Raw genomic sequence first — 23,598 nt, forward strand, 5'->3', positions numbered from 1 at the left:
CTGCACTTTTATTTCGATAGCAATTATATGGCCACCCCGGACAAATTTCTGGCGTTGGTGCTAGGAGGTGGGCGATGAAGGGGGGCAGGGTAGCTTGTGTGTCTGCTTCTACTCCGGCTACAGTTGCTCATGGCACGACTGAGCGCATCCATGCATATTGCGTGTTTTATCTGGAAGGTAATCTGAGCTTGGTTCGAAGGGTAGCGGACCCGAGATAACTGATGGCTTTGTGTGCACTGTGTTCGCTCGTGTCTGGTTCATGCTGAAGTGAGAGGCAGCACGAAGGGCAGTTCACTCGCCACTGCTGTCGCTCTTCATCATGGCAGCGTTCAGACAGCGAGTGCCCGCAGTCATCGAATGAGGTGTTTGTGTTTGCTTGTGCGTGAGTGACAACGTCCTTGATAAATGAGTTGGTAAGCAAATGTTTAGAGCAGCTTGTGCAGGTGATAAAACTACTAACCTTGCTTCATATACCTGCCCAATAATTCATAAAAGGCAGCTTTAAAGCTGTATTACAAGCAGTGAGTGGCTTGAATATCGTTCTTGTGTTATTGCCATTTGAGCCCACTTATGCTCGCAGTGAAGCTTAGTTGCTGTGTTGCACAATGATTGAAGTATGTATTGCCAGAGTGCTCTGCAATAACCGTTTGAATGCAGTAGACTTCCATTAATACCACCCTGACGGGACCAACGTAAGGGATCTAATTATTTGATGGGTCGAATTTAGATGCCGAAAAAACGTCAAAACACACCACTAATGCATTTGGTAGTACATGCCCGATTCTAACATGCCGTCGACGTAAACACGCACCCGCTTTCTATGTGTCAAAGTATACACCTAACGTGCACCCAATTTTTCATCAAGCAGTATAGGCAAGGGCCTAATAAGCGTTGCAGAATGATGGCTGGTTCCCTAAAGTTAATTTGCCACACGGTTCTCTAGAACCAGCTTTGCCGTTATGCAGTTCCCGCCATGAATGCAGTCTTGGCTTTGTATCTGGTTGCACCATGCAGGCAATTTTTAACCCTACTGTCTTGGCAAAAAGACTCCGTAGAGCCGGCTAAACACTGTAATTGGACATTGTAGGGTATCATTACTGCTTCAAAATCTTTCTAGGGCAGGCTGAATATAGCCATTTTCGATGGAAGATGACTTGTGTTCACTGTCCCCTAAGTTCCGCTAAGACATGCTGCCATTAAAGGGGTCACTATCTTGGTATTCAAAGGGGTCAAGTGCATGCATGGAGAATGGTCAAGCTTTAATTACGAAATTAACAGAAGTCTACCATATTCTATTAGTGTTCTTGGTAAAACGACATTACTCAGTTTTATTTTGTCCATCATTGCAGAAAATGAGACAGACAATTACTAAAGAAAGAAAGGTGAAAAAAGCATTAAAGACAAAGGCAGCTTCCAAGTACGTTTCTGATGAGGTTAGATTGGATCTATTGTTTAGCTTCTGAGCAGGTATCATAGAAAGTTGGCCTAAATGGCATCTATCTATAGGAAGCTCTTCAATCAGCTGGTGACCTACAGTTTTCGCCAATGATATAGTTAAACCTCACTATAACGAAGTTGTATCCAGCACATATTCTATCGTTATATCTAATATTTGTTATATTTGTTAGATGCTGATTCAGTGATAAACATTTTAAGCTTACTTTGTTAGTATGTCTAACAGCTTGTTATATCGAGGTTTGGCTGTGCTGAAATGTGGGGCCTGTAGAGAGAGCTTTGCAACTGGTACAGTTGCAAAGCTGTGGATGTTGTCAGCTCCCCCGTGTAAACCTGTCTCGCTCTTCGTTCCTCCTTCCCCGTGCAGAGCTAGAGCACGAGGACCGGGTGTGGGCCATGTGGCAGGCGGTGATGCAGCTTCCGCCGGCCAACCGGGACACCCTGGCCGTGCTGGTGCTGCACTTGCAAACGGTGGCCGCCCACCCCGAGGCCAAGATGCCCCTGAACAACCTGGCGCGTATCTTCGCCCCCACCGTGGTCGGCTGCTCGGTCAACGACGTGGCCACGGTGCCCAACCTCTTCGTCGAGATGGAACAGCAGAACCAGGTACGTTGTTGATGCGTACTTGGGAATGGTGCAGAAGACGCAAGACAGATGAAAGGAACAGACGCAGATGCACACTCCCAACTGAAGTTTGATATTGTAGAAAGCAACACGCCCTTTTTTGCAGCGATAGCTTTTATGGGCATGCTTTTCCCGACGTTTTGATGTCTACCAGTGATGCTGGTGTCCACTGATGGAGCCAGTGACCATTATAGGACTTTCAAAGTGCTTTGCAATGAATTTATAAAATGATAAATAAAGACATTTGTAGTTCATGGACGGTTGGAAGGTTTCCAGAGATGCACAGTGCATTGGCTTCAAAAAGATGACAAAGCCAAGTTGGATGTACGGTCACGCTCGTCTCGGTCGGCTCTGCCAGAGCCAGGGCAGCATTCTGGCTTTTACTGCAGGCATGAGTGTTGCACGCATACACGCTAGCGTTTCTGCTGAGCACCTGTGGGCACAATACCATACTGTGTTGCAAACACTGGTCTGAGCAGAAGGGAACACTAATCAAGCCAAGTGTATCTGAGCCTTTCATTGGGCACTGACAAACGCTGGTGCTTTCCCACTGGTCCCTTCTCGAGGTGCGAGGCCTGCAACTTTGCTTGCTGCCTCTCCTCGCCTTGCCAGCGTTGCGACACGCCTGGCATCTGCGAAGGGCGCCTTTCCTGCTGCACAGTGGCAGTTGTCTCGCGTGCTACATCATCCCGTGTTGCCTGCGCATATTGTTAGAGCACCGTGTGAGAAGTTCGAGCGTAACGCTAAGCCTTGCTTTTGCTTCGAATGTGTGTTGACTTTGGCTGAAACTGGCAAATTTCTTTGAAACAGAATCTTTCTTTCTTTTTTTTTTATCACCTGGAAGTGTACATAGTGCAGTTCAGCCTGTTCAGGTGTTCATGTTACCACATGTGGGGAAGTGATTTTGCAGAGAAGCTGACTTTAGGAAACCAGCCACCATGGTGCAACATATATTAAACCTTTGCTAATTTTCTTGCTAAGAAAATTGGATGCTCATTAGATTTCAACTTTGTTCAGGAGCTTTAATGTCATTTTTATGTTTTCCTCTTTGGGCTCATAAAATTTGGGCGCACATTTGATTCAGGGGCATGTTAGAATTGGGCAAATATTGCCATGAATCAGTGGTGTTCTGATATTTTTTTCTGCACCTTGTTTAATTCTACCCACCGGATAATTTGAATAGTTTTATTGGGTTGAATTAAGGGAAGTTGACTGTAATCGAGAATTGAAGCTGAGGAGTAGTGTCTACATGGCTTTTTTATGACTAGCACCGCTTTTGGAATGCCCTTCAAGAGAACTGCTTTTTGGTCTTTGAAGATCCCCATCCTTGAAACAGGCTGCAAATAGTACATTGGCATTTTAGCTTAGCTGTTTCTAACATGTCTCCCTCCATCAACTTGGAATTAAAGTGCAACACCAACACATCTTTTAGCATGTTTGAGGGGACGGTTATTTCGAAAGTGGTGATTCTCCTGGAGTCTCTGCTTACTGGATATGACATTACAATATGTGGCTTCACTTTTGCAGCAGAGCCCTAAGGTGAATAGTTAGTGATTTAGTGACTCTTTTTAATTGGCTTCTTGGATGCTACAGGTAATTTCTGCTTCTTGCAGAAGTTGCCTGTACAGGTAGAACAGCAGTATCCGTTGCAGCTGATTTTTATATTGTATGAAATAAAAATATTAACAATAAAACAGGTGGTACACAATAGAATCTTGTTTATACGATCCCACTACGTACAATTCCCCACTGCCACTGTTCGCAATCGAGAACCCCAAAAATGGCCCAATACAGCTGAGCTTCTTTTTTACTAATTCATATGTTCCCGGAAAATGCAATCTTTTGGAACCAATGTTCGGCACATTGTCAAATTGCGATTTATGACACATTTTCGATCTGCTAAGTCGCACGTAAACAAGAAAAGGTGCGAGGCGCGCATGCTCAAGAACAGTAGCAGTCTGCCGTAGCAGCTTCCCCGCACTACTCACCTGCCCGTCTCAAGTGCAAACACCGACGTACACTCGGTTTCTTATTCCAGTACCACTAAATCTCCTGCAGGTTCATCACCTGTCACATTCGCAGCATTGCTGCCAACCCTATAGCGATAAGCATCTTCACCTGTTTCACGGTACGTGAGGTGTAGTGCCATTGGAAGCGTACTGCACGCCTTTAATAGGCAATAACCCAAACACACCACCGTTCCCTGCTGCAGGCGGCGCAAAGTGAGCCTCATGTTTCGCTCTGGCGACATCGTGTCCCGGCGTTGCCCGCCAACCCGATTTCAGTTCTGGTTTCCCGTTGCTGTCTTAAGGTAGTATGCAATGCTTTAAGAATTCCACCAAGAATACGAGAATGTCAATAAGCTTCTTGGGTTGTTCGGGCCCAGCAGCTTGATATGCAATGTCGCCTCGTGCTGCAACAATTCGCACAACACTTCGCATTACGTAGATGTCGGCTACAGTTGAGTCCGTCAAATTGTCTTTTTTTCAACTTCGAATCGTACGTTTTTCCAGTTAGTGCATTTTTTTCTGTTTCTTTTTTCCCAATACATATGAACGAGGTTCTACTGTATCTATATTGGTTCACGGACAATCACACATACGGCAAGCCTTTGCTTTCTACATTTTCAGGTGATGGAAGCCTTGCTGTCGCTGCCAGCAGATTACTGGAATCAGCTCTTGGATGTCTAGCACAGTGAAAGACCTTGGCACTATGAAACCGGTGTTTGGTGAGTGCTGTTTTAATGGCCTACATGTTGTAAGCTCGTGCAAATATGCAATATTTTGAATATTCAATCGAATATCACTCTGTTCGATATGAATGAATATGTGCATTTTGCTGCATATAAGCCGCATCCCTGGTTACAACACCCTGGAAAGAAAAGAAAAAAGAAATAACTTGCATTTCTACAGGAAATTATCCCAGTAATGGCACTTTGAAAATGAACCGACCCCAGAGATGAACCCATTTTTCTTTTGCATGCAAGGAACCAACTTTTCTTAGATCTGTCAATACCTGGTTCTTGGGTCAAGGTTTTATGGCAATCCCACAACTATTCACTTTGAAATTATTCGATGCTGATTACTATTCACTTCGCTTCGAACCAAAAAAATTATATTTGCATAAGCCTAACATTTTGCCACTCGACATCATTCATATTGTGTGCAAGCAGCATTGGGACATGGCTGTATTATTCCATAAGTGCTTAAAGGGACGCTAAACAGAAACTCGCAATTAGTCTGGACTGATAAAAGTAATGTTTGAAAACTCTATTTGCATTATTGTTGTGCCAATAGGTTGATCATCTAAAAAAAAAAATGGAGATGAAGTTAACATTTTCCAAGTTGTGCACTAAAAAGCCGCAGCGCTGGTATTTCTAATAGCACAAATTTCTAATATCCTTTTACTTTTTTAATTTGGCCATTGTGGGGCCGTTAAAGTCCTCGACACTTGCTCATCTGGGTCTTTGGCTCCTTCAGAATACAGTGCAGTCCACTTTTACTGACCAAAAAAACTTAACCTGGCTGGAGTAGGCACCACCAAAATCGTGACGTCTCGACAAGCTGGTGTGGCAATTTTTGAAATGGCACTGCGGCCCGTCTTTAGTTTTTGCACCTTTTCTGGTGCCACACCTGTACCTGCAGTTACAGTGGCTGTTTTTGGTATTCTAGAAGGGTGCCTGGCTAATACAGCCGCAGTTATTTTTCCCTTGGGTGTACCTTTAAGGGTTGTCATCCTTCAACATGTGGGCAATAAGAATATTAACGCGTGGTGTACTCTGTGTCTGCAATAACCTCTAACAATATTGAAACAATGTAACAATTAACAACCCTGTAATAGTACTATTAACGTGGCTCTCTAGTGCTAGATCATTTGCCCATCATGAGGGTGATAATCTCTGCATTTCGCTAGACTTTGCTACTGGCTTCATTGAGCAACGTACTTGTGGACTTCAGGCTGGGAAACTACGTCGTACACAGTGGACTAGTACCTCAAAGCTGTAAGCCAAAACAAAAATAATTACATTGAAAACGTGTTGCAGTTGTTCTAACGCACTTCTGGTTAGATCTGTGCTGCAGAATTTGGGCAATATGCCCGAAGCGTGCTCATAGCATGAAGCACTGGAAGAAGCATGTGTGGGCAATTATGGCTGGTGTCAATAGTTCATGTAGTGAGTTGTGTTCATTTCTGATGATGACCTATGTCTGGTAAATTCCTAAACAGCTGGGTGTTTTATTCTTATTATGTATATATAAAATACTGCAAACTAGAAGTCAAAGCAGGGAGGGAATTACAAAATACAGATAATTGAGAATTGCACAAAACTATATTATTTTGCGGATAAAAAAAAAGTTTAAATGTATCTTTTGTCGCACTACACTGTTCATGGCAATATGTTTAGTGCCTATTATTATGTTACCTTCCCCTGTGCCGTGTGGCAGGATTAGATATTAGCCGCTGTTACCAGGTTCTTCCAGGAGCATTAGCATCGTCATGTTCCTATCAAACTTTTGAAGAGAGTGAAGAAGTGTGAAAGGCAAGCTTTAAAACTTCAGATATAAAGTGCTTGCCAAAGTACTTGCAGGTTCATATTTCTGAGCGAGTGCGTTTTGGGTTTTTCAAAAGTCAGCATCATTGCATCATTTTTTTTTTTTAGTACTGCCCATTTTCTTGCTTTTGCCATTTCTAGCCTGACCAAGTTGCTGACGTTTTGTGAAGCTTGGCCTGCCGCACACTTTATTTATTTATTTATTTTTTTTTTTCCAATTGGCCACCACTTTCCAACTTTCAGACAGCCTAGCCAGGTGTGAGGAGTCGCCCGCTGATCTCGTGTCCCGGCATAAAGTTGCGGCATACCAGGACATGCTTAGTTTCTTCTCCTCATTTTATTTATACACTTTGACAATCTCTGTACAGTGCAGAATTTTAATAAATTTGTGTAAAAGCTCTCTTCCCCGCCTCACCTGGAGTGCCGCAGAGTGACTTTCTTTTGGTTGGTTGTCATGCTTGGTTCATTCACACTTTTAGTCGAACCTCGTTACAATGAAGTCGCGTCCAACACAAAAACAACTTTGTGATGTACAAGATAACTGTTATAATTATACATGCCAAGACTAGCAAAAGAAATATACAAAAACTTAAGTTTACTTCAGTGTATCCAACGATTCACTATATCGAGGTGCGACTGTTTAGTTGGGTACAACAAAAGGATGGAGAGTAAAGAATTATGAGGTCACGTTACTGTTTTGGCAGTCCTGTAAACATGCTACAATGTCTCCCCCAACAACCACGTAAAACCTGCATAAATTAAGGCAGGATGAGTAATTGAAAAATTAACTCTTAAATTGAAGTACAGTTAAACATCAATGTATAACTAACTTCATTAGAACAAAATTCTCGATATAACAAAGTACTTAACTTTTCATCGCCTCTTTTCCTCCATAGAACACCGTGTATTTAGAATGTCAACCTAACGAAGTGTGTATGCGATTTCAATATAACGAACTTCCACTGCCACCGCAAAGGAATGCAGAGACAATAAATGGAAACTTCCACAGACGCAGATGGTCAGATGATTGAATTGCAAGCGGCTGCTTGCAAAAGCAGCTCTCAAATCGTACACAGCGCGATAAGAGCGACCTCCGAAGTGGAGGCGCATCATGTTCTGTATAAAGTCCAAGTGCGACAAGATCCCATCGCACCCTGTGCAGTGTGTGCTTTAGGTGCTAGTGAAAGTGTGCAAGGGTAAGTGTGCAAGGGTGGCTTCACAAGGCCGCCTTCCCGCGCGATCAAAGGGACAGGAGAGGGGAGCGAGCTCTCGGTAACGCGATCAAGGGCAGTGGAGGAGGGGGCAAGTTGACACGTGTCTCGATATCTGGCGCACGTCTCGGCCACCTCTGCACGTGGCTGTAAGTGTGACTGAGCACATACGCAGCCACGCACCCTGCTTTTGAGGTAATCTGCAGCGTGTGCAAAGAGTGGGTGTGCCGAGACGGTGTGGCACCATGCCAGCTGTCTTACCGCGTGTTTAGTATAGGAGGTTGCATAATCTCGAGTTTCGGTGACCCATTGGAGCGAAAGGAAGACTAAGCATTCACTTCCCGCTGCCGTCGTCCAGTGCAGGCAACGCTATCTGCAGCAGGGGTGGAGTGCACACGAGAACGTGGCTGGCTTCGCTTAATTCGTACCGCTGAAAAGATATTGTCCGCGTACGTGGCATGAAACCATTCCATTCTTCACCGACTCTCAGATTTATCAAAATGAATTGTTTTCTCATTCAAATTTGCTTTTTCTGATTGCCCGATAATTCGGAAAATTCTGCGGCCCCTTTCCGTTTAAGAAGAATCGATAGCTGACAATGAAATTTCGATATAACGAAGCAAAGTGCCGATTTTACGGACTTCGTTATATCGAGGTTTAACTTGCTAACCTAGGAAAAAAGAAGGAAGTGAAAGTAGACGAAAACTCAACTTGGCACACATTTTGCATTATGTGTAATGCCCCACCCTAGGTCGCCTTTATTCTTCCTGATGTGTCCCCAAGTTATGGTTATGTAAACGTGAAACACGGTTATAGAAGTTTTCGATGCTACTACAATAACTCCATAACCAATCTAGAAATTTCACCTAGAGAGCAAGTGATGACCTGCAGTTTAGATTGAGTTTCATTGCTGGCTGACAATAAATGTGCAGCCATGTCCACTTGCCAAAGTGCCGGTGTGAAGTGACCTTCCTCGCAAACTTTGCCAACAACTTGGCAATGACTCAAGCAGTGGGTGCTTGTTCATAAAGCATGATGTAATGTCTTCATGAAGTTTTCTACCAAAAAGCCGCAGTGTATACAGAGCAATCTCGTGAAATGAACCATTGCTTGCACCCGTCATGTCTGTGTTACCCCATTCCTACTCTTCCTTCTTGTACTTTTCTGAAATCTGCAGTTCTTTCAGAGCAGAACAAAATGGTAGATAAGTCGTTAACAACGTGCAAGTAGGAACATTGCCGCAGAAACATACACTGGTGCCCGAGCTCCGTAAGTACACTTGACTCATCAAAATCGGATTATTAGGAACACGTTTGCCTGGTTCACTCGAAGCATGCAGGTCCCTGAAATGATTCCTAGGGGGAACTCTGGTGACAGTGTGTGCTAGAGCGGTCAGCATGGGAATGATGGTCAGTACTGCATGAATTTGCTTGGCTTCAAACAACTTGGTGACCTGACGAATTGATAATTTTCTACAAAATATTCCGTTAAAAATGCAACAATCTGCAATGACTATGCTTGGGTACAAAGACTCGTTGCCTTGCTGTGTTTAGAAGACTTCTGATTACTTGGAAATGTAGAAAGATGATTATAATGCCACAAGAACATCTTAAGTTGCAAGGCTTGACAAATCCATTTACTACCCCATCGTTCCCATGATAGCTGCACGATTGCAGCGCTAGAGTTCTTCAGTAATTTTTGTAGGATACTCCGATTCAAAGCACTGTGCTCCAGCTCGAAGCACTCGGAGGTGCTCTCACCTTGGAACTGGAAGCGCAACCAGTATCTGGCAAAATTCTGGTCACATGGCGCCTCCAATTACTCTGGGAGCAGCCGAACATTTGGCTCGAGCTGGATTTATCTGGCTCCACTATGAAGAGCACTACACATCACTGCAAATGAAGTTGCAGTGTAATAGGATCCAGTCGAATGTACTGTTAAAACCAACTACAGTATACTTGCGTCAATCTGACTCTGGTTGGTTCAATCCCAATCTGAAGCTTGTGGCTGATGCCCATGCATTTCTACAGGCCCAAGCTTTTGTTATTTGAATCCTTAAAGTTGGCCTTCAACGGATAATTCGAACTTGACCAGTCAATATGCATGTGCATGCCTCTTATGGTGACCCCAATAGTGACCCCTTTAGTCGCGGCATGCCTTGGCAGAGTTTAGGAGGCAAGAAGTGCATTGTCATCGACAGCAAAAACTCATATTTTCGGCCTACTCTTGGAAGATATACAAAAAATTATGGTAGCTCACATCTCTGATTGCAGTATTTGCCCGATTCTAATGCGTAGCTTTTTTCCCCATGAAAATTGGGTTGAAGATTACCTGCACGCTACAGTCGAATATGCAACCAAAACTGCATTTGCAGCGTTTGTATTCTTTACCGCATAACCGGATATATTGCAGCGAAGAAGCTGACTTTGGGAAACCAGTCATTATTGTGCAACACATTATACCTTTGCTTATTTTACAGCAAAGCTGTATATGGCCAAGGTTCCATGCATGTTTGTTCTCCGTGAACAAAAACTATCATCATCAATGGCTCATACACCCGTAAGCACTCATGCTCCCGTAAGCAAGCAAAAAATACAATGACTTATAGCCCCGTAAGGCAGAGGCTACAAGCACTCAGTAAACTGAAGCGATCAGTGCTTACATTCTTTCTAATCACGCATACAGCACATAGAACAGCATGTCGAAAACTGCAGGGTGTCTACCAAGTTGACATTTCCAAATTCCCTGAGTTTTCCTGGTTTTCCCTGAGTGCCTTTGCAAAATTTCCTGAGTGACACAAAACTTTGTTTCATGTCAAGGTGGGCTGACACCATGTCGCCCGATGCTGTCACTCTCTAGTAAGCATGTTAAAAAATAAAAAAAACGACTTAATCCAGTTTATATAATGAGTAGTGCTTATTTTTCTCTATAAGAAAACAGAAAGGGGAGGCAGAAAGAAGCTAGTGAAATGCTCAGCAAATAAAATACCCGCGAAAAAAAATCGTAAAGCCTATTGCGAATCGAGTCGAACATTCTCAAATACGAATAAAAAGAAGATGCATACAGAAGCACATATTATCGAATATGAGTTATTTCTATCAATTGATTACAAGCTCATTGGTATGATGTCCGGACTTTGTCACAAGTGAAATTCTCTCTCAACAGCTGTTAAGTCACCCTCAACTGTCCAGACATACTCTCAGCACAACGCCTCAGTGTTACGTTTCACTGCTCGAAAGAGTTTATTTTGGTTTGGATGAGGGACACCTGCATCTCGGCATTAGCCAACACTTTGTTTTTTAAGCTCAAGCTCCTTGAAGGAAGCGGCGGCAGGCTTCCTTTACCATTAATTCCTCAATGCGTAGGTCCTTTCTGTTCTCGTCCTCCTTCCTACGCACGTTCACTTCACAAACTATTTGAACCATCCTCTTGGTGAGTTGCACACTCAATGTACGATTTTTAGTACTTCCTGGGGGCGCGAAAACGTCCGAAAAATCGGGCAGTTCTACAAAATGAATGCATGTGTTTTACTGCCCTGAAGGGCTCAAATTGCCACAAGCACATCCAAAAACGCTCTGAATGCCTGCCAGTACACTTATTAGGCTTATCGGTGCTCGTACTGTGACTAGAGATGGCGAGTGCACGCGTGTATAATTTAGGAATACATACTGTGTCCCGTGACAATTGCCCCCTTCCCACGCTTGTTATGCTTCAGCGCAATACTTTCGCGTATGCTTCACCACTTAACATAACTGTATTAAGGCGAAGGTAACTTTCAGAACGCGGCATTATGCAACGCGCCGTGCTTTCCGAGCTTCGAAGCTAATGGCGAGGACCACAAAGCCGAAGTTGCATTGCTGACAGTGGCGAATTCTTTCAATGATAAACACGGCACCGAAGGGCAAGAAGCTTAATAGTTGAAGCAGCTAGGCCTAGCGCTGCCGCGATGGCTATGGCTACAAGCGGATCTGCGTGCGAGAGCACCGTTCGAGGCGGTGAGATAATCAAAATGGCGGCGGTGGTGGCTTTGTTTGGTTGATGCCATTTTGGACCTGCGGTGACGGCAAAATGTCCGGAAAATCGGACGGCGAAGGGTTCTTGCGTTGGAAATTTTAGATGTTCTTGTACATTGACTCTATGGGGTACGTGGTGGTGCCGCGAAGCTGTCCGAATTATCGGGTGTCCGGAAAGCCGGTCGTTCACTGTACACTGGCAACTACTCCAGCTGACGACACGGTGTCAAAGTACACTCGCTACGATTACTCTTTTTTACTCCATCCAGCATTACCGTGAATTTCGTTCCCTTTCAATAAAATTACGGCTAATTTTCTCTGATAGAAGCACAAACTCCCCGAGTTTTCCCCGAGTATTTCCAGACTATTCGATATCTCTGAGAATTCCCGGTTTTCCCGGTTGGTAGACACTCTGAAACTTCATCATCATTGGCTCATACCCCCATAAGCAAGCAAAATATGCAATGACTCATAGTCCTATAAGGTTCATGGCTACTCACTTTGCGTGAATTAGCTGCGATGACACTACCACTGTTGTCGTCGGTGATTTCAATGTGGATGTGTCGGTACCGAAAAGGGAGTGGTTTACACATATTATGTTGTGGTCATATCCACTGCGATGCCACACCAGCCCAACTGGCCACCCAGTGGCGTACGTGCATCGATTTGACATTATCAAAGAATGTGATTGCAGTAGCGAGTGAAATAATGACCACTGACGAAGGCAATAAATAAGTGTGCATACCTTTCATCACGATGACCATCCGTCAAGACAATAAATGAGTTCGTACCTTTGTTAAAAATTATGTGTCACTTCCGTGTCGTGTGCTAAACAGCTTTGCTGGTTATACTAGGGAAATGTCAGCTTTGCTGGTCAACCACCTTCACAGAGTGGAATGGTTTATAATTTTTCTTGCTGAAAATCAGGTGCAGGTTAGATTTCTACTTGCTTTAGGAGCTTTAATGTCATTTCCACTTTACTTTTCTGCTTTGGAAATATAAAAACGGGTGTGCGTTTAATTCAGGGGTGTGTTAGAATCATGCAAATGCTGCCAAATGAATCAGTGGTGTGTTCTGGGCTGTCTTTTTCATCTTGATTAATTCGATCAATTTTATTCGTTCCATCAGGGTCTAATTACCAGAAGTCGACTGTATAATGATGGTCATATGAGCATCATCAGCTGTAGTAATGATTTAATCAAAGACTAAGCCTTGAAAATCAAGTGTTAAAAGATCAGTGAGAAGAAAAAGAAATAAAGCCACTCCATGATCTGAATATGTGTTAGCTTTACACTTCAATGCAGCATCCAGTGGTACATGCTTCCTAGGTTAAACTGTAGTGACAGAGGTTGCATTCGGATGAAACAGAAAGAAGCCCTTGTATGGAAGAGAAACTTAACATATTTATTTGTCCAAGGCAATGCTTAGATGTGATGGCTTGTCAAGCACTGTCTCTGAATGCCAGAGCTGTAAGTGCCTTCTGGTGGCCACTGTATTCCCTCTTCACCTCTGCTGGGGAGACACTCCACAGCCTGGCAACAGTGTCTGATGATGCTGCAAAGGAGGACATCGCATAGACTGCTTTCAAATGGCCCAATAAGCACTGTGGCAGGGCAGAACGATGAGCTAATTGGCGAGTGGCAATGGTTAAAAAAAATGGCACAAAATAGGGACAAAAAAAGAAGTGAGACAGCACTATGTCTGCATCTTTTCATTAATTTTTTTTCCCCAGCATCCGACTGTTTATTTTTTTTTCCCGTGATGGTCTAATTAAGCTGGCCACAGTGAATCTGAAAGAAACCAGGGAGACGTACAGGTGGAATCTTTTGCAGCTATGCATCGTAGACAGTGAACAGCTGTTATGCCACAGGCTGCACTAATGACACACTAGTGATTACATGGTAATATTCTGAGTTGCCAACTTTGCAAGTCTTAAAGGGACACAAAAGAGAAACATCAAGTCGGCTTAGACTGATAGTGTTCTTCCTAAACTCTACTTTAATTTATCTTGCAAAGATAGGTTGATTACTGGATGAGAGACGAGATAGGCAAAACCTCCCTTTCCAGAACTTCGTGTGAAACACCCCAGCACCAGTACGTCAGTGTGACGCCATGGATTCCAAAGTATGTGTTTTATATTTGGGCCAATGAGACTCAATGAAAGTTCTTGAAACTTGGTAAATTCATTGTGGCTACTTTAGGACACAGTGCAGTCCATCCTTACCAATAGTGAGTGAACTAGGCCCGAGCAGGCACCATCAAAATCCATGATGTCGTGGTGAGTGGGACGAGGATTTGGCAGTGCCACTTGTCTTTTGTTCTTGTGCCTTTTGCTCTGGCTTATGAAACCTCCGCTCATGGTGAAAGTTTCTCTTTCTTTTTTTTTTATTTATAGTAAGAGGGCAATTTAGCACGTACAACTACAGTTAACGTCCAATTCTTCCAACTCCTTAGGGGCCGTGAGAACGCCAGAAAAATATGGCAGTCAAAAAAAATGAACGCATCCCTTTTACTGCCTGCCACCCAGGTGCTTGAATCACGAGGGGCACATCTGAAATAGCTCTGAACACAGATGTATCGGTGCTCGCACTGCGATGAGACACGCCGGGTGGACGCGTGCATAATTAAGGAATAGACACTGTGCTCTGTGACTGTGGCTCCTTTCCACTCTTGGTATGCTTCACTGCAAGAGATCATGTATGCTTCGCCGTGTAACATTGCTGTATTGCAGCGATGCTCAGTCTTGGAAACTGGCATTATGCAACGCTTGATTCTTGCCGCGCTTTCCACACTGTGAAGCCATCAGTGAGGAAGACAAAGGTGAAGTCAGGGCCGTTGGTGACAGCAGAAAATTTTTTCAATGAAAAACAGGGCAGCGAATGTCGAAATAGCTAAGCCTGGTGTTGAAGTGGTGGCTACGGCTGCTAGCAGGTCAGCATGCAAGAGCGCTACTTCAAGGCTGCGAGATAATCTAAATGGTGGTGGTGGTGGCTTTGATTAATGCCATTTTGGACCTGTGGTCACAGCAAAAAGTCCGAAAAATCGGACAGCAAAGAGTTTCAGCGTCTAAACTTTCAGGCATTCCTATACATTGGCACTATGGAGTACGTGCCAGTGTCACAAAGGCATCCGAATTATCCGTCTTGGACTATAAACTTATTTCTATCTTTAGTGTTCCTTTAAAACAGTCTTGTGCATTGTAGCACAAATCACAATGGCTCTTAGCAACTGTGATTCATCGAAACGGTCAAGTCACAGTTAGCTGGCGTGTCAATTTTCAGAGGGACAAAAGGCAGGCTTCCACATCTTCCGAGACATGTTCTCTTTTTCCAACTTCCACATTTCATTTTATGATCATGATTGTTTTTATTTATTATTGGGTTTTCTTTTCATGCAGAACACGGCTTGACAGCTCTGGTGCCAAGTATAGCACTAACCCCTCAACCAAAATGGTGATAAAATAGTTTAAGCAGCTATAAATTATGCCTTTATGGGTATAACAGTTAGTCAGAACCCATACCGCAATCTAATGATAACTGTCAAACTGCCCTCCCACACTCAATTTATCAAAAACCCTACTAACAGCTCCAAAATATGCTCAATGAGACATGTTTCTGAAAAGCATCCCCCCCCCCACCCCACTCCACCCCCCCAATATTAAAAAAAATTAAAAAAAAAAAGTGACTTTGTTATATACTAACTGAGCTTGTCTAAGGCCTCGAAACGGTTAAACAGTTGTCCACTGGAAAATCATAATAAAGACTAGCAACTCGCCTGTAATGAGGAACTGTGCGTCGTAGCTGAATGCAATATCCCAAACCCAGCGCTGGTTGATGTTGCTCATCTCGCACATTGGGGGGGTGTTGGCCACCTTCCATGCGCGAGTTCCTGTCGATGACTGCGAAGAGCTCCGCCGGACTAGTCGTTCCGGCCCATTATCATCACCGGAAGCAATCAGGTTTGACACCTTCCAGACACGCGCTGTTGTGTCGGCCGACGATGTTGCCAGCAGCCTGCCACCACAGAGTGCATTTGTCAAGACTTCACAAGACCAAGAAAACTGAATAATACACTACGTGTATGCTACAGATGAGACATTATCAAGTGTTTACGTCAAATTTGTGGTTCGTATTGGATGGACAGCATGTCAATCTAAACAGAAATATGGCAACAATAAATAACATTTCAGCAAGCAACCAGTGCATATTATAAGTAATGCCTCAAATGTCAATCAGCTGTAACTACAACAAAAAAATCTGACAGCAAACTAGCTTGTTACACATACCTAAATTTGTGCACAGTAAATTACAAGAAAGCCACACTAAAGCTCTCATACACAGGATATGAAGTGCAAACCATCAACTGTTCATCTCTTGAGCAAAGTGGGAAAATAGGTGCTAACACTGTGCGAGCAGTTTGCACCTGGTGTACGGACTTTTTTTTTGTGTAATCTTTAGCACACAGATTTACCTGTAAGAGAAAGCTATTGACAGTTAATCATTTTCATTAGAACCCATATTTAGGCATAATCAATACTCCTGCAACAAAAACAAGAATTGTATATTGCCGATTATAAGTAGATGTATTTTTTTTATAAAATGATCTTCCAAAGTTCGGGGGTCGACCTATAATCGGAGTCCTTCTCTCAAACGACGACGAGTTGTAAGCGGTGTCTCGTGGACAAATAAATGTTCCTTTGCATGACCCGCTTTTCTGAAAAATTTATTGGTGAGCTCGGGCCATAGCTTGAGGCTGTGGTTAGAATCAACCTTTTTTTCTGCCCAGAGGAGGTTGCAAGTTGGGGAGTTGACTTATAATCGGAGTCAACTTATAATCGGCTATATACGGTAACTGCTGTACCCAAGGTGTCATTCTGTTCTGATACATGGGGGGAAGGGCATGTGCTGCCGAGGACTGCACAACTGCCCTGGTCAAATTGGACAGGTGGGTTATTCCACAACAGAAGGGGAGCCTTCACGGTTTGGTATGATCTCGTCTGGTCTGCCAGGCACTAACCAAGCACAATGCTGGTTAGCTTCAGCGACCTGACAAGAACCAATGTGTTTAGTCTGACACGGCCATGTCAAGAGGTCAGGAACTGATGATGACTGGCCCAGTAATACGGCCCCAGCTATGGGGTTGATCCTACAAGTCGTTGCGCAACGCCACTCTGGCACCACACGCGCTTACTCGGAGTCGACGCTGAAACGGCACTTGAGGCCGTAGCGCTTGTGCGCCTCGAACTTGAGCATCCGCTCGGGGCTGGAGATCTGGTTGTCACTGCCACTCCCCAGCAGGAACAGGTAGCACACCCCCTGCGAAAAAGAAAGACAAAATATTAGATACGCTAAATAAAAGACAAAGAACAAGAACTATAGATTCTGAAAACGCGGCTGTGTCCGGTAAAAAGCATTCCACTACGCAGTGACACGTGCACTTGTTTTTGTCTTTTTCCGGCGACTGCGCTTTGCCAGCTAACAAATGTTGAAAGTTATCACTCAGCATAAGACGCGCCTTTCTGTGTCGGAAGTTTCTCGAATGTTATCGCAGGTTCTATCCGTTGTCTGCTGTCACCGAGCCTTGTGTAATCAGATCGCGTGCGTGACACGAATTGCATAGTACTTTCTGGAAGGCACGTGGTCACTGGAAATTACGCTGGAATCTGCAACGAGTCATGTACAAAAGCCGACACGCTTGACCCGCAGATCAGATTTCGACAATCGACAAGTTTGCTCACCACTATAATAGTTCCATGTTACTTATTTTGATGGGCACAGGTTCGCTCAATAAACAGTCAGTTTTGTGACCTGTGCTGTGCTGCTGTGGTTGTTCACTATCATTACTACGTAACAATATTAAGGCCCGATTATTTCTTTAGTTCATCACATCATGCTTATGCTCATCAAGTGATGGGCACATTCTTCAATGAGGCAACAAATAGACTGTACCACTGTAGTAATCACATCACTCCTTACTTTATAGGCACAAACGTTTGCTTTCACCACAAAGCAAACCACTTCCACAACAAACGATCATGCTTGACAACTGCGGATGACGACTGTGGCTGAGACTTCAGAGCAAAAAAAAAAATCTAGCATTGTATAAGAATGTGAATGTCGTATTACATCAGATTAAAATATATTAAGGGTGTTTGAATAGCTAAACTTTCTAATCAAATGCGAATATACTTGAGAAAAATAACCTTCACATATCGAATCAAATGATTCTTTTATTTCAAATGAAGAAGAGGCTTTTGTACGTTATCTAATGCCCGTAATGGCGTTCATTACTGGAGGTCCACTCAACTGCAGCACTTGTATATTAGAAAGAAAAAACTGTCTAAGGCGAGGCATTCTTGTTGACTGACTGGTAAATATTCAAAATAAATTATCTGCTGCCCGTATTTTCTCAATAACTGTAGCCTCTGCGACACAAACGCAGCTCTCGAGCAGCAGAATCATTCAGAAAAGGCATTATTTGCATCTGATCTGTTTCCCTGGAAGCTCCATTGGTTTTATCTTCTTATATTAGAGCAGAAAGGCCTGTTCAACAATTTTTAATAGTGAATTCTTGAATAAAATAGATAGACGAGCAAGGACTATATTTGACTCACATTCAAAATTTCGGATATTCGCATACCCCAAGAATATATATAAATAACTAAGGGTGCTTGTTATAAAGGGAAAGCAGACAAAGAAAACGCAGCTTGCCTTGTTGTCTATGGCAGCCAGGTACTGGCCACTGGAATCGATGTCCAAGTGTTGGACAGACACGTCCAAATCTAGTGTCTGTTTTGCAATGGAAAAGAAAAGCCTTTTTGCACACACTTATGCAAAGTTTGTTTGATGTATGCAAAATAATACACTCTGCCAATAATGAACCCTGCCTTAATGTCCTTTTGTAACAGCCACAGACCTTAGCATAACTTCAGCTTAACTGAAAAAAAAGAAAGAAAAAGAAAAAAAAGAAACTGGATGTGGCCTAAGCATGCACACTAGTAGTTAAGGGCTACACAGTATAAGCCTGACACCCACATGCACAATGAATCCATTGAAAGGAAGCTACATGCCAAGGCCACAAAGAACTTCATGAGTTTCAGAAATTCTGCATGCCAGAAACATTACCATGCAGGTGTACATACATACAATGCATTATACTTTGCATGTGCATGCAATGTAAATAAACTGCTCGTTTTGCCAGAGTAAACACATCTTTGAGTTGTGAGAAGCACTGAGCCTTAAGCATTGCCACTAAGTTAGCTTTAGGACATGCAAAGCTTTAGTGTTTGTGCCGCCAGATACTGCAGTGGTGCAAGTTAAAAAGCACAGTCATCCAGCATGGAAGTGACCCAAAATTTAATTTTGAAATGGAGTTGGAATTTCTCTTTGTTTTCAGCCTGAGGCAGAACTAGCTAATAGCAGCATGTTTGTTTCACAATTTCATCTTCCATGTTGTGCCCGTTTAATTCACATCAGTTTGAACCAGGGAACAACTCATGACAGCTGTGAACATAAAACAACTGGAAGGCTGCAAGCACTTGCTTTTGAAAAATGATTTGCACTACTTCATGCTACACACACCTACATAGAAGGGCATTAAGGCATCACTTGATTCAAGAGCACCACTGAAAGAAGAGCAGTGTTGAAAACATTATGAATCGATCCAGCAAACCTCTGAAACCAAGCTGGCTTGAGTAGAACAAGTAGTGTCCACATACCAACTGCTCATTGTGGTTATTCCTGAGGTCCCAGACATAGATGCTGCCAGTCTGGTCACCAATGAAGAGCTCGCACTGGTTTGGGTGCAGGCAGGCACAGTTGACTGGGGCATTGGTCTCAAACACTCGCTGGCATGTCTGCGCCCTCGCTCTGGTGTGCACAGCAACAGGCAGGAAGGGTCATTTGTGATCACGAAGGTGGTCGCAGTTTACACAAGTTGGTATACTTAGTCAATGCTGCTCTAAACATCAGCACAAATTAGACATGGGCAAGGAAGGAAATGCACAGATGGCACTACTAGTAATACACTTGGAAGTGGCACCATCTGTGTGGGTACGTGTTGTACTCTGTGTCTGTACTATTTTGCACCCATTTGCAATGAACTATTTTTATGCTTTCCGCCTGCATTGTGACACAGAAGAAATTGTTCCAGGCAGCTTCACAAAATCAGTAGTATTTTCACCTGAGCAATACTGCGACCATTGCTTTGTGACAAACTTAGTCACGTGATCTCTGCCAGTTGCCAGTGTGAATACCGCCCAAGTCTGACTAAAAATTTACCTGCACCAATTCACAGTTTAAAATTGTCTTCTGCATATTTCCTTGTGGAATGTGCCACTTGGCCACACTTTCACCACTTGGCGACATCCACCAATGTGGATGTTTATAAACATGAAAGCACCTATGCAGTCTACTTACTGACTCAACCTCACACTTCGGCTGACCTCTCTGCCTTTCTGTAAATAAATCACTCTCAGCCTCACACTTCTAAAAATGCATTTATGAGTCCAGAGGCTGACGTGTGTACACATTGTAGCACAAAGAATGGCACTTATATTTTACAGGAACACAGACATTCAAATCAAAAGCTAGTAGGGGACGTGCTCGATGAGGTTGATGGTCTTCTCACTGTGCCCGACAAGACATACATAGGCTACACAGTGGATTCCACAGCAAGAGAATGCCAATATAAAATCTCTTTTTAAATGCTAGCGGCACTTCAAGTGTTTCGGGTTTGTTTAGTTCTGTTTGTAGAAAAGCAGACAAGCCTGCTCTGCACAGTAAAGTAAACTTGAAGAAAGAGTCAGAGCCCTGACAATGCCTTGGCAATATTCTTGCAAGCGATAGTTCTGATAAGCATGCTTTGCTGCTGATAACTGGCCACACTGGGAACACCAAGAGATTCTCATGATCTTAGCGTGTTCTCTGTCTCGACGTTCCCTGCACTTGTACAGCAATAACTTTACCCTCATCCTGCATTTTTTCGTGAGGTTATAAGCCGTGCTAGTTGATTCTACCTTGTCTTGCAGCTAGGGCCAGTTGTTTTGTATCCTGGAATACCATGCCCAGTTGACTCATCTGTCGCAGTGGCTCAGTGACTATGGCATTCTACTACTGAACACAGGGTCACAGGTTTGGTTCCCTACCACAGAAGCTACATATTGATCGGGGCGAAATGCAAAAATGCTTGTGCACCTGGGTTCGGATGCATCTCAAAGAACCCCAGGTGGTCGAACTTAATCTTTAGCCCTCAACTATGACATCTAACGTAGCACCAGTGTCCTTACGCGATGTCAAAACCCATGAATCAACCAGCTGGTCTCCGCTTAGCCTCCAGCACGAACAGTTTGCTCCCGAGCGGGTCTCCAGTAGAGACCAGTTACAAGATCGAACCAGCTGATTACCAGACAAAATTTTTCACTAGGACACACTTCCACAGTGATGCATTCTGGAAGTTTCATTCCTCCTGGATATGGTCTTGTAGATGATCGAGAGCTGTCGCAGTCAGTTGAAAAGGAAAATTCCCATTACGCTCCCATGTTGCGTCATGCAAACAGTGACACGGCACACAGTTTGAGGGCTTGCGTATTTGTGACGGACTAATCAGTGCAGAGTTATGTGCTGCGCAGAGGAACAAGCTCTAGGCTACCGCGCTGAATCTCACCTCGAGTCCCAGATGCGAGCTGAGAAGTCTTCGCCGCCCGAGTACATCCATAGGCCATCCTCGTGGAACCCCAGGGCAGTCACATTTTTTCCAAGCCCCTCGTAGTTGATCACAGGGTTTGTGTTTGTCGAGTTGATGTCATAGGTGCGGATGTGCTGGTAGCCTGAAAATGCCATGTACATACACACATAAAAGATGTCTGGTTAGTGATGTCTCGATTGGATGGGTTAATTAAAGAGCCACTTAAGCAAAATTACTATGCACTGCTGCAGTTCGCGTGGAATTGACAGGTGGGCAAATTAATTGAGGCATGTTCATGATGAAAAACAGAAAGCGCGGTTTATGTAGGCTGACGAAAGGAAGTGGACAGGGAATGGACACCAATTCTTTTGCAGCATGAGCATTCTTGACTCGTGCTATCATATCCGCAGAATCATGCAATGCGTATTATTACTGCAATATCAATACTTAATTCTGTAACGAGGTTGTCACAAGAAGTAACTAGGGGACGTCGTATGGACGTCCCCTAGTTTTGTATAATTAGCTCAATCTGTCATTGTTCAGATATATATTCCAGACATTTGCTGTCAAAAGACACGAATCAGTCAGTAGAAGGCAAACTTACACTAGCATGCTTACAGGCGATGAGCGAGCAAAATAAGGCAAGGTTCTGAGTTGTGTTGTAGAAGTCGCAGGGCGTCTTTTTCGTTGCCGGATGTATGTTGAACAAACTTTCTCGCACTTGCAGCGCTTGTGCTGAGTCAGACATGCCAGATTATACCTTTCTCTGGCCTTACGGCGCTTTGCCTTCAATATAACGTCACTGATTTTACTAGGAGAACGCCAGCAAACTTGAGAGTAGAAAAAAGAAATCAAGAGGCAGACATAGACAAAGAGACAGGAAGGTGGCTGGACTAACAATTGATCTTCATTCATGAAACATGTGCCTGCGCATCTTCAGTACGGACTTGGGGGACGTCGTTTTCATGAATGAAGATCAGTTGTTAGTCCGGCCACCTTCCTGTCTCTTTGTCCATGTCTGCCTCTTGATTTTTTTTTCTACTCTCAAGTTTGCTGGCATTCTCCTAGTATAACCATGTACCAACTAGCCCAACAAGCCACTCTCATCACTTATTTGCCCGGGGGAGCAGTACAGAGTCCGTACGTATATAGACCGGGCACCTACTGTCCTGGAGAGGTATCTTCGCTCGTGCCAGGCTTTTCGTATGCTGCTCTCTGTGACCTTTCAAAAACATTTTTTAATGATCCGCTTTGAGTTAAATAAATGTCCTTCTGCAAAAACAGTTAGCGAAACGGAAGCAAAAGCAGGCACGCGTGCGACATATCTTTAGACACAGCGTTATTATAATCTCGGGTGTTTTCCTGAGGACTCTGTTTGCCGGTAACATGTGCCCTGCTGGAGCAGTACTTGTAAAAACTTAAATATATCGCCGCGACAAGAAAAGCACCCAGCAATCTCGCCAAATGACTCTATTGGAATGCATGACCGCTGCTATTTTACGAGCGCCGGAGTAGAAGGAATCTGCGTTTCACAAACTCACCTCCGGCAGCTATATGCTGGCGATCGGGAGTGATTTCAAGCACGTTCACTTGCTGAATGACTGAGTCAAGGTCAAAGAGCAACAAGCTCATGAAATATAAAGCCGTTTATAGCCGGAGCTGCAGGGAACCAACTCGTAACCCAAGTTTTACATCATTCATATCTCGAGCAAGGAAATCGTTAATTAATGCATGAAACGCAGACTGCCAAATGTCGTTTTATGACACAGATCAGTACAAAATAAACCTTCAAAAGCGTGCAAAGGATACGGAGTCGGCATGCTGAAGCGTCCGCTGGCACAATCCGCTGTGCGCTTGCCAGAGACGAATGCTGTGGTCGTAGCCACCCGTCGCCAAGATAACCTGATCGCCCGCACCATCGGCAACCATGTCTTTCATTACGGCGAACGATTTATACCATAGTCACTGCAATGCGGAACGAAAGTTACAAAACAAGGGCAGCGAAAGTGAGCAACACAACCGAGTTTCACGCGTTTCGTCTGCCTCCTAGAAACAACAGCGG

The 23,598-nt window shown here is 43.8% G+C and overlaps 2 protein-coding genes across 2 annotated transcripts in view; one reads left to right on the top strand and one right to left on the bottom strand.

Annotated features, from left to right (window-relative positions):
• The window catches only part of LOC126538729 (rac GTPase-activating protein 1-like), a 35,326-nt gene extending 28,284 nt beyond the window's left edge, over window positions 1-7,042 (top strand). The window contains exons 12-14 of the mRNA XM_050185456.3: window positions 1,823-2,061; window positions 4,710-4,807; window positions 6,872-7,042. Of these exons, the coding sequence (XP_050041413.1) occupies window positions 1,823-2,061; window positions 4,710-4,769 (299 nt within the window). The 3' untranslated portion in view covers window positions 4,770-4,807; window positions 6,872-7,042. The remainder of the gene's footprint in view (window positions 1-1,822; window positions 2,062-4,709; window positions 4,808-6,871) is intronic.
• A 6,188-nt stretch (window positions 7,043-13,230) lies between these two features.
• On the bottom strand, window positions 13,231-23,572 carry LOC126538726 (target of rapamycin complex subunit lst8-like). Its single transcript, XM_050185455.3, has 8 exons — window positions 23,346-23,572; window positions 23,078-23,129; window positions 21,516-21,678; window positions 19,570-19,720; window positions 18,563-18,640; window positions 17,043-17,167; window positions 15,627-15,865; window positions 13,231-13,406 (listed from the first exon to the last, which is right to left on the bottom strand). Exons 1-8 carry the CDS (start codon window positions 23,472-23,474, stop codon window positions 13,294-13,296), a joined length of 1,050 nt encoding a protein of 349 aa, XP_050041412.1. The 5' UTR covers window positions 23,475-23,572; the 3' UTR covers window positions 13,231-13,293.
• Between the last annotated feature and the right edge of the window lie 26 nt (window positions 23,573-23,598).

Source organism: Dermacentor andersoni, chromosome 8 (assembly GCF_023375885.2).
Source record: "Dermacentor andersoni chromosome 8, qqDerAnde1_hic_scaffold, whole genome shotgun sequence".
Classification (NCBI taxonomy): domain Eukaryota; kingdom Metazoa; phylum Arthropoda; class Arachnida; order Ixodida; family Ixodidae; genus Dermacentor; species Dermacentor andersoni.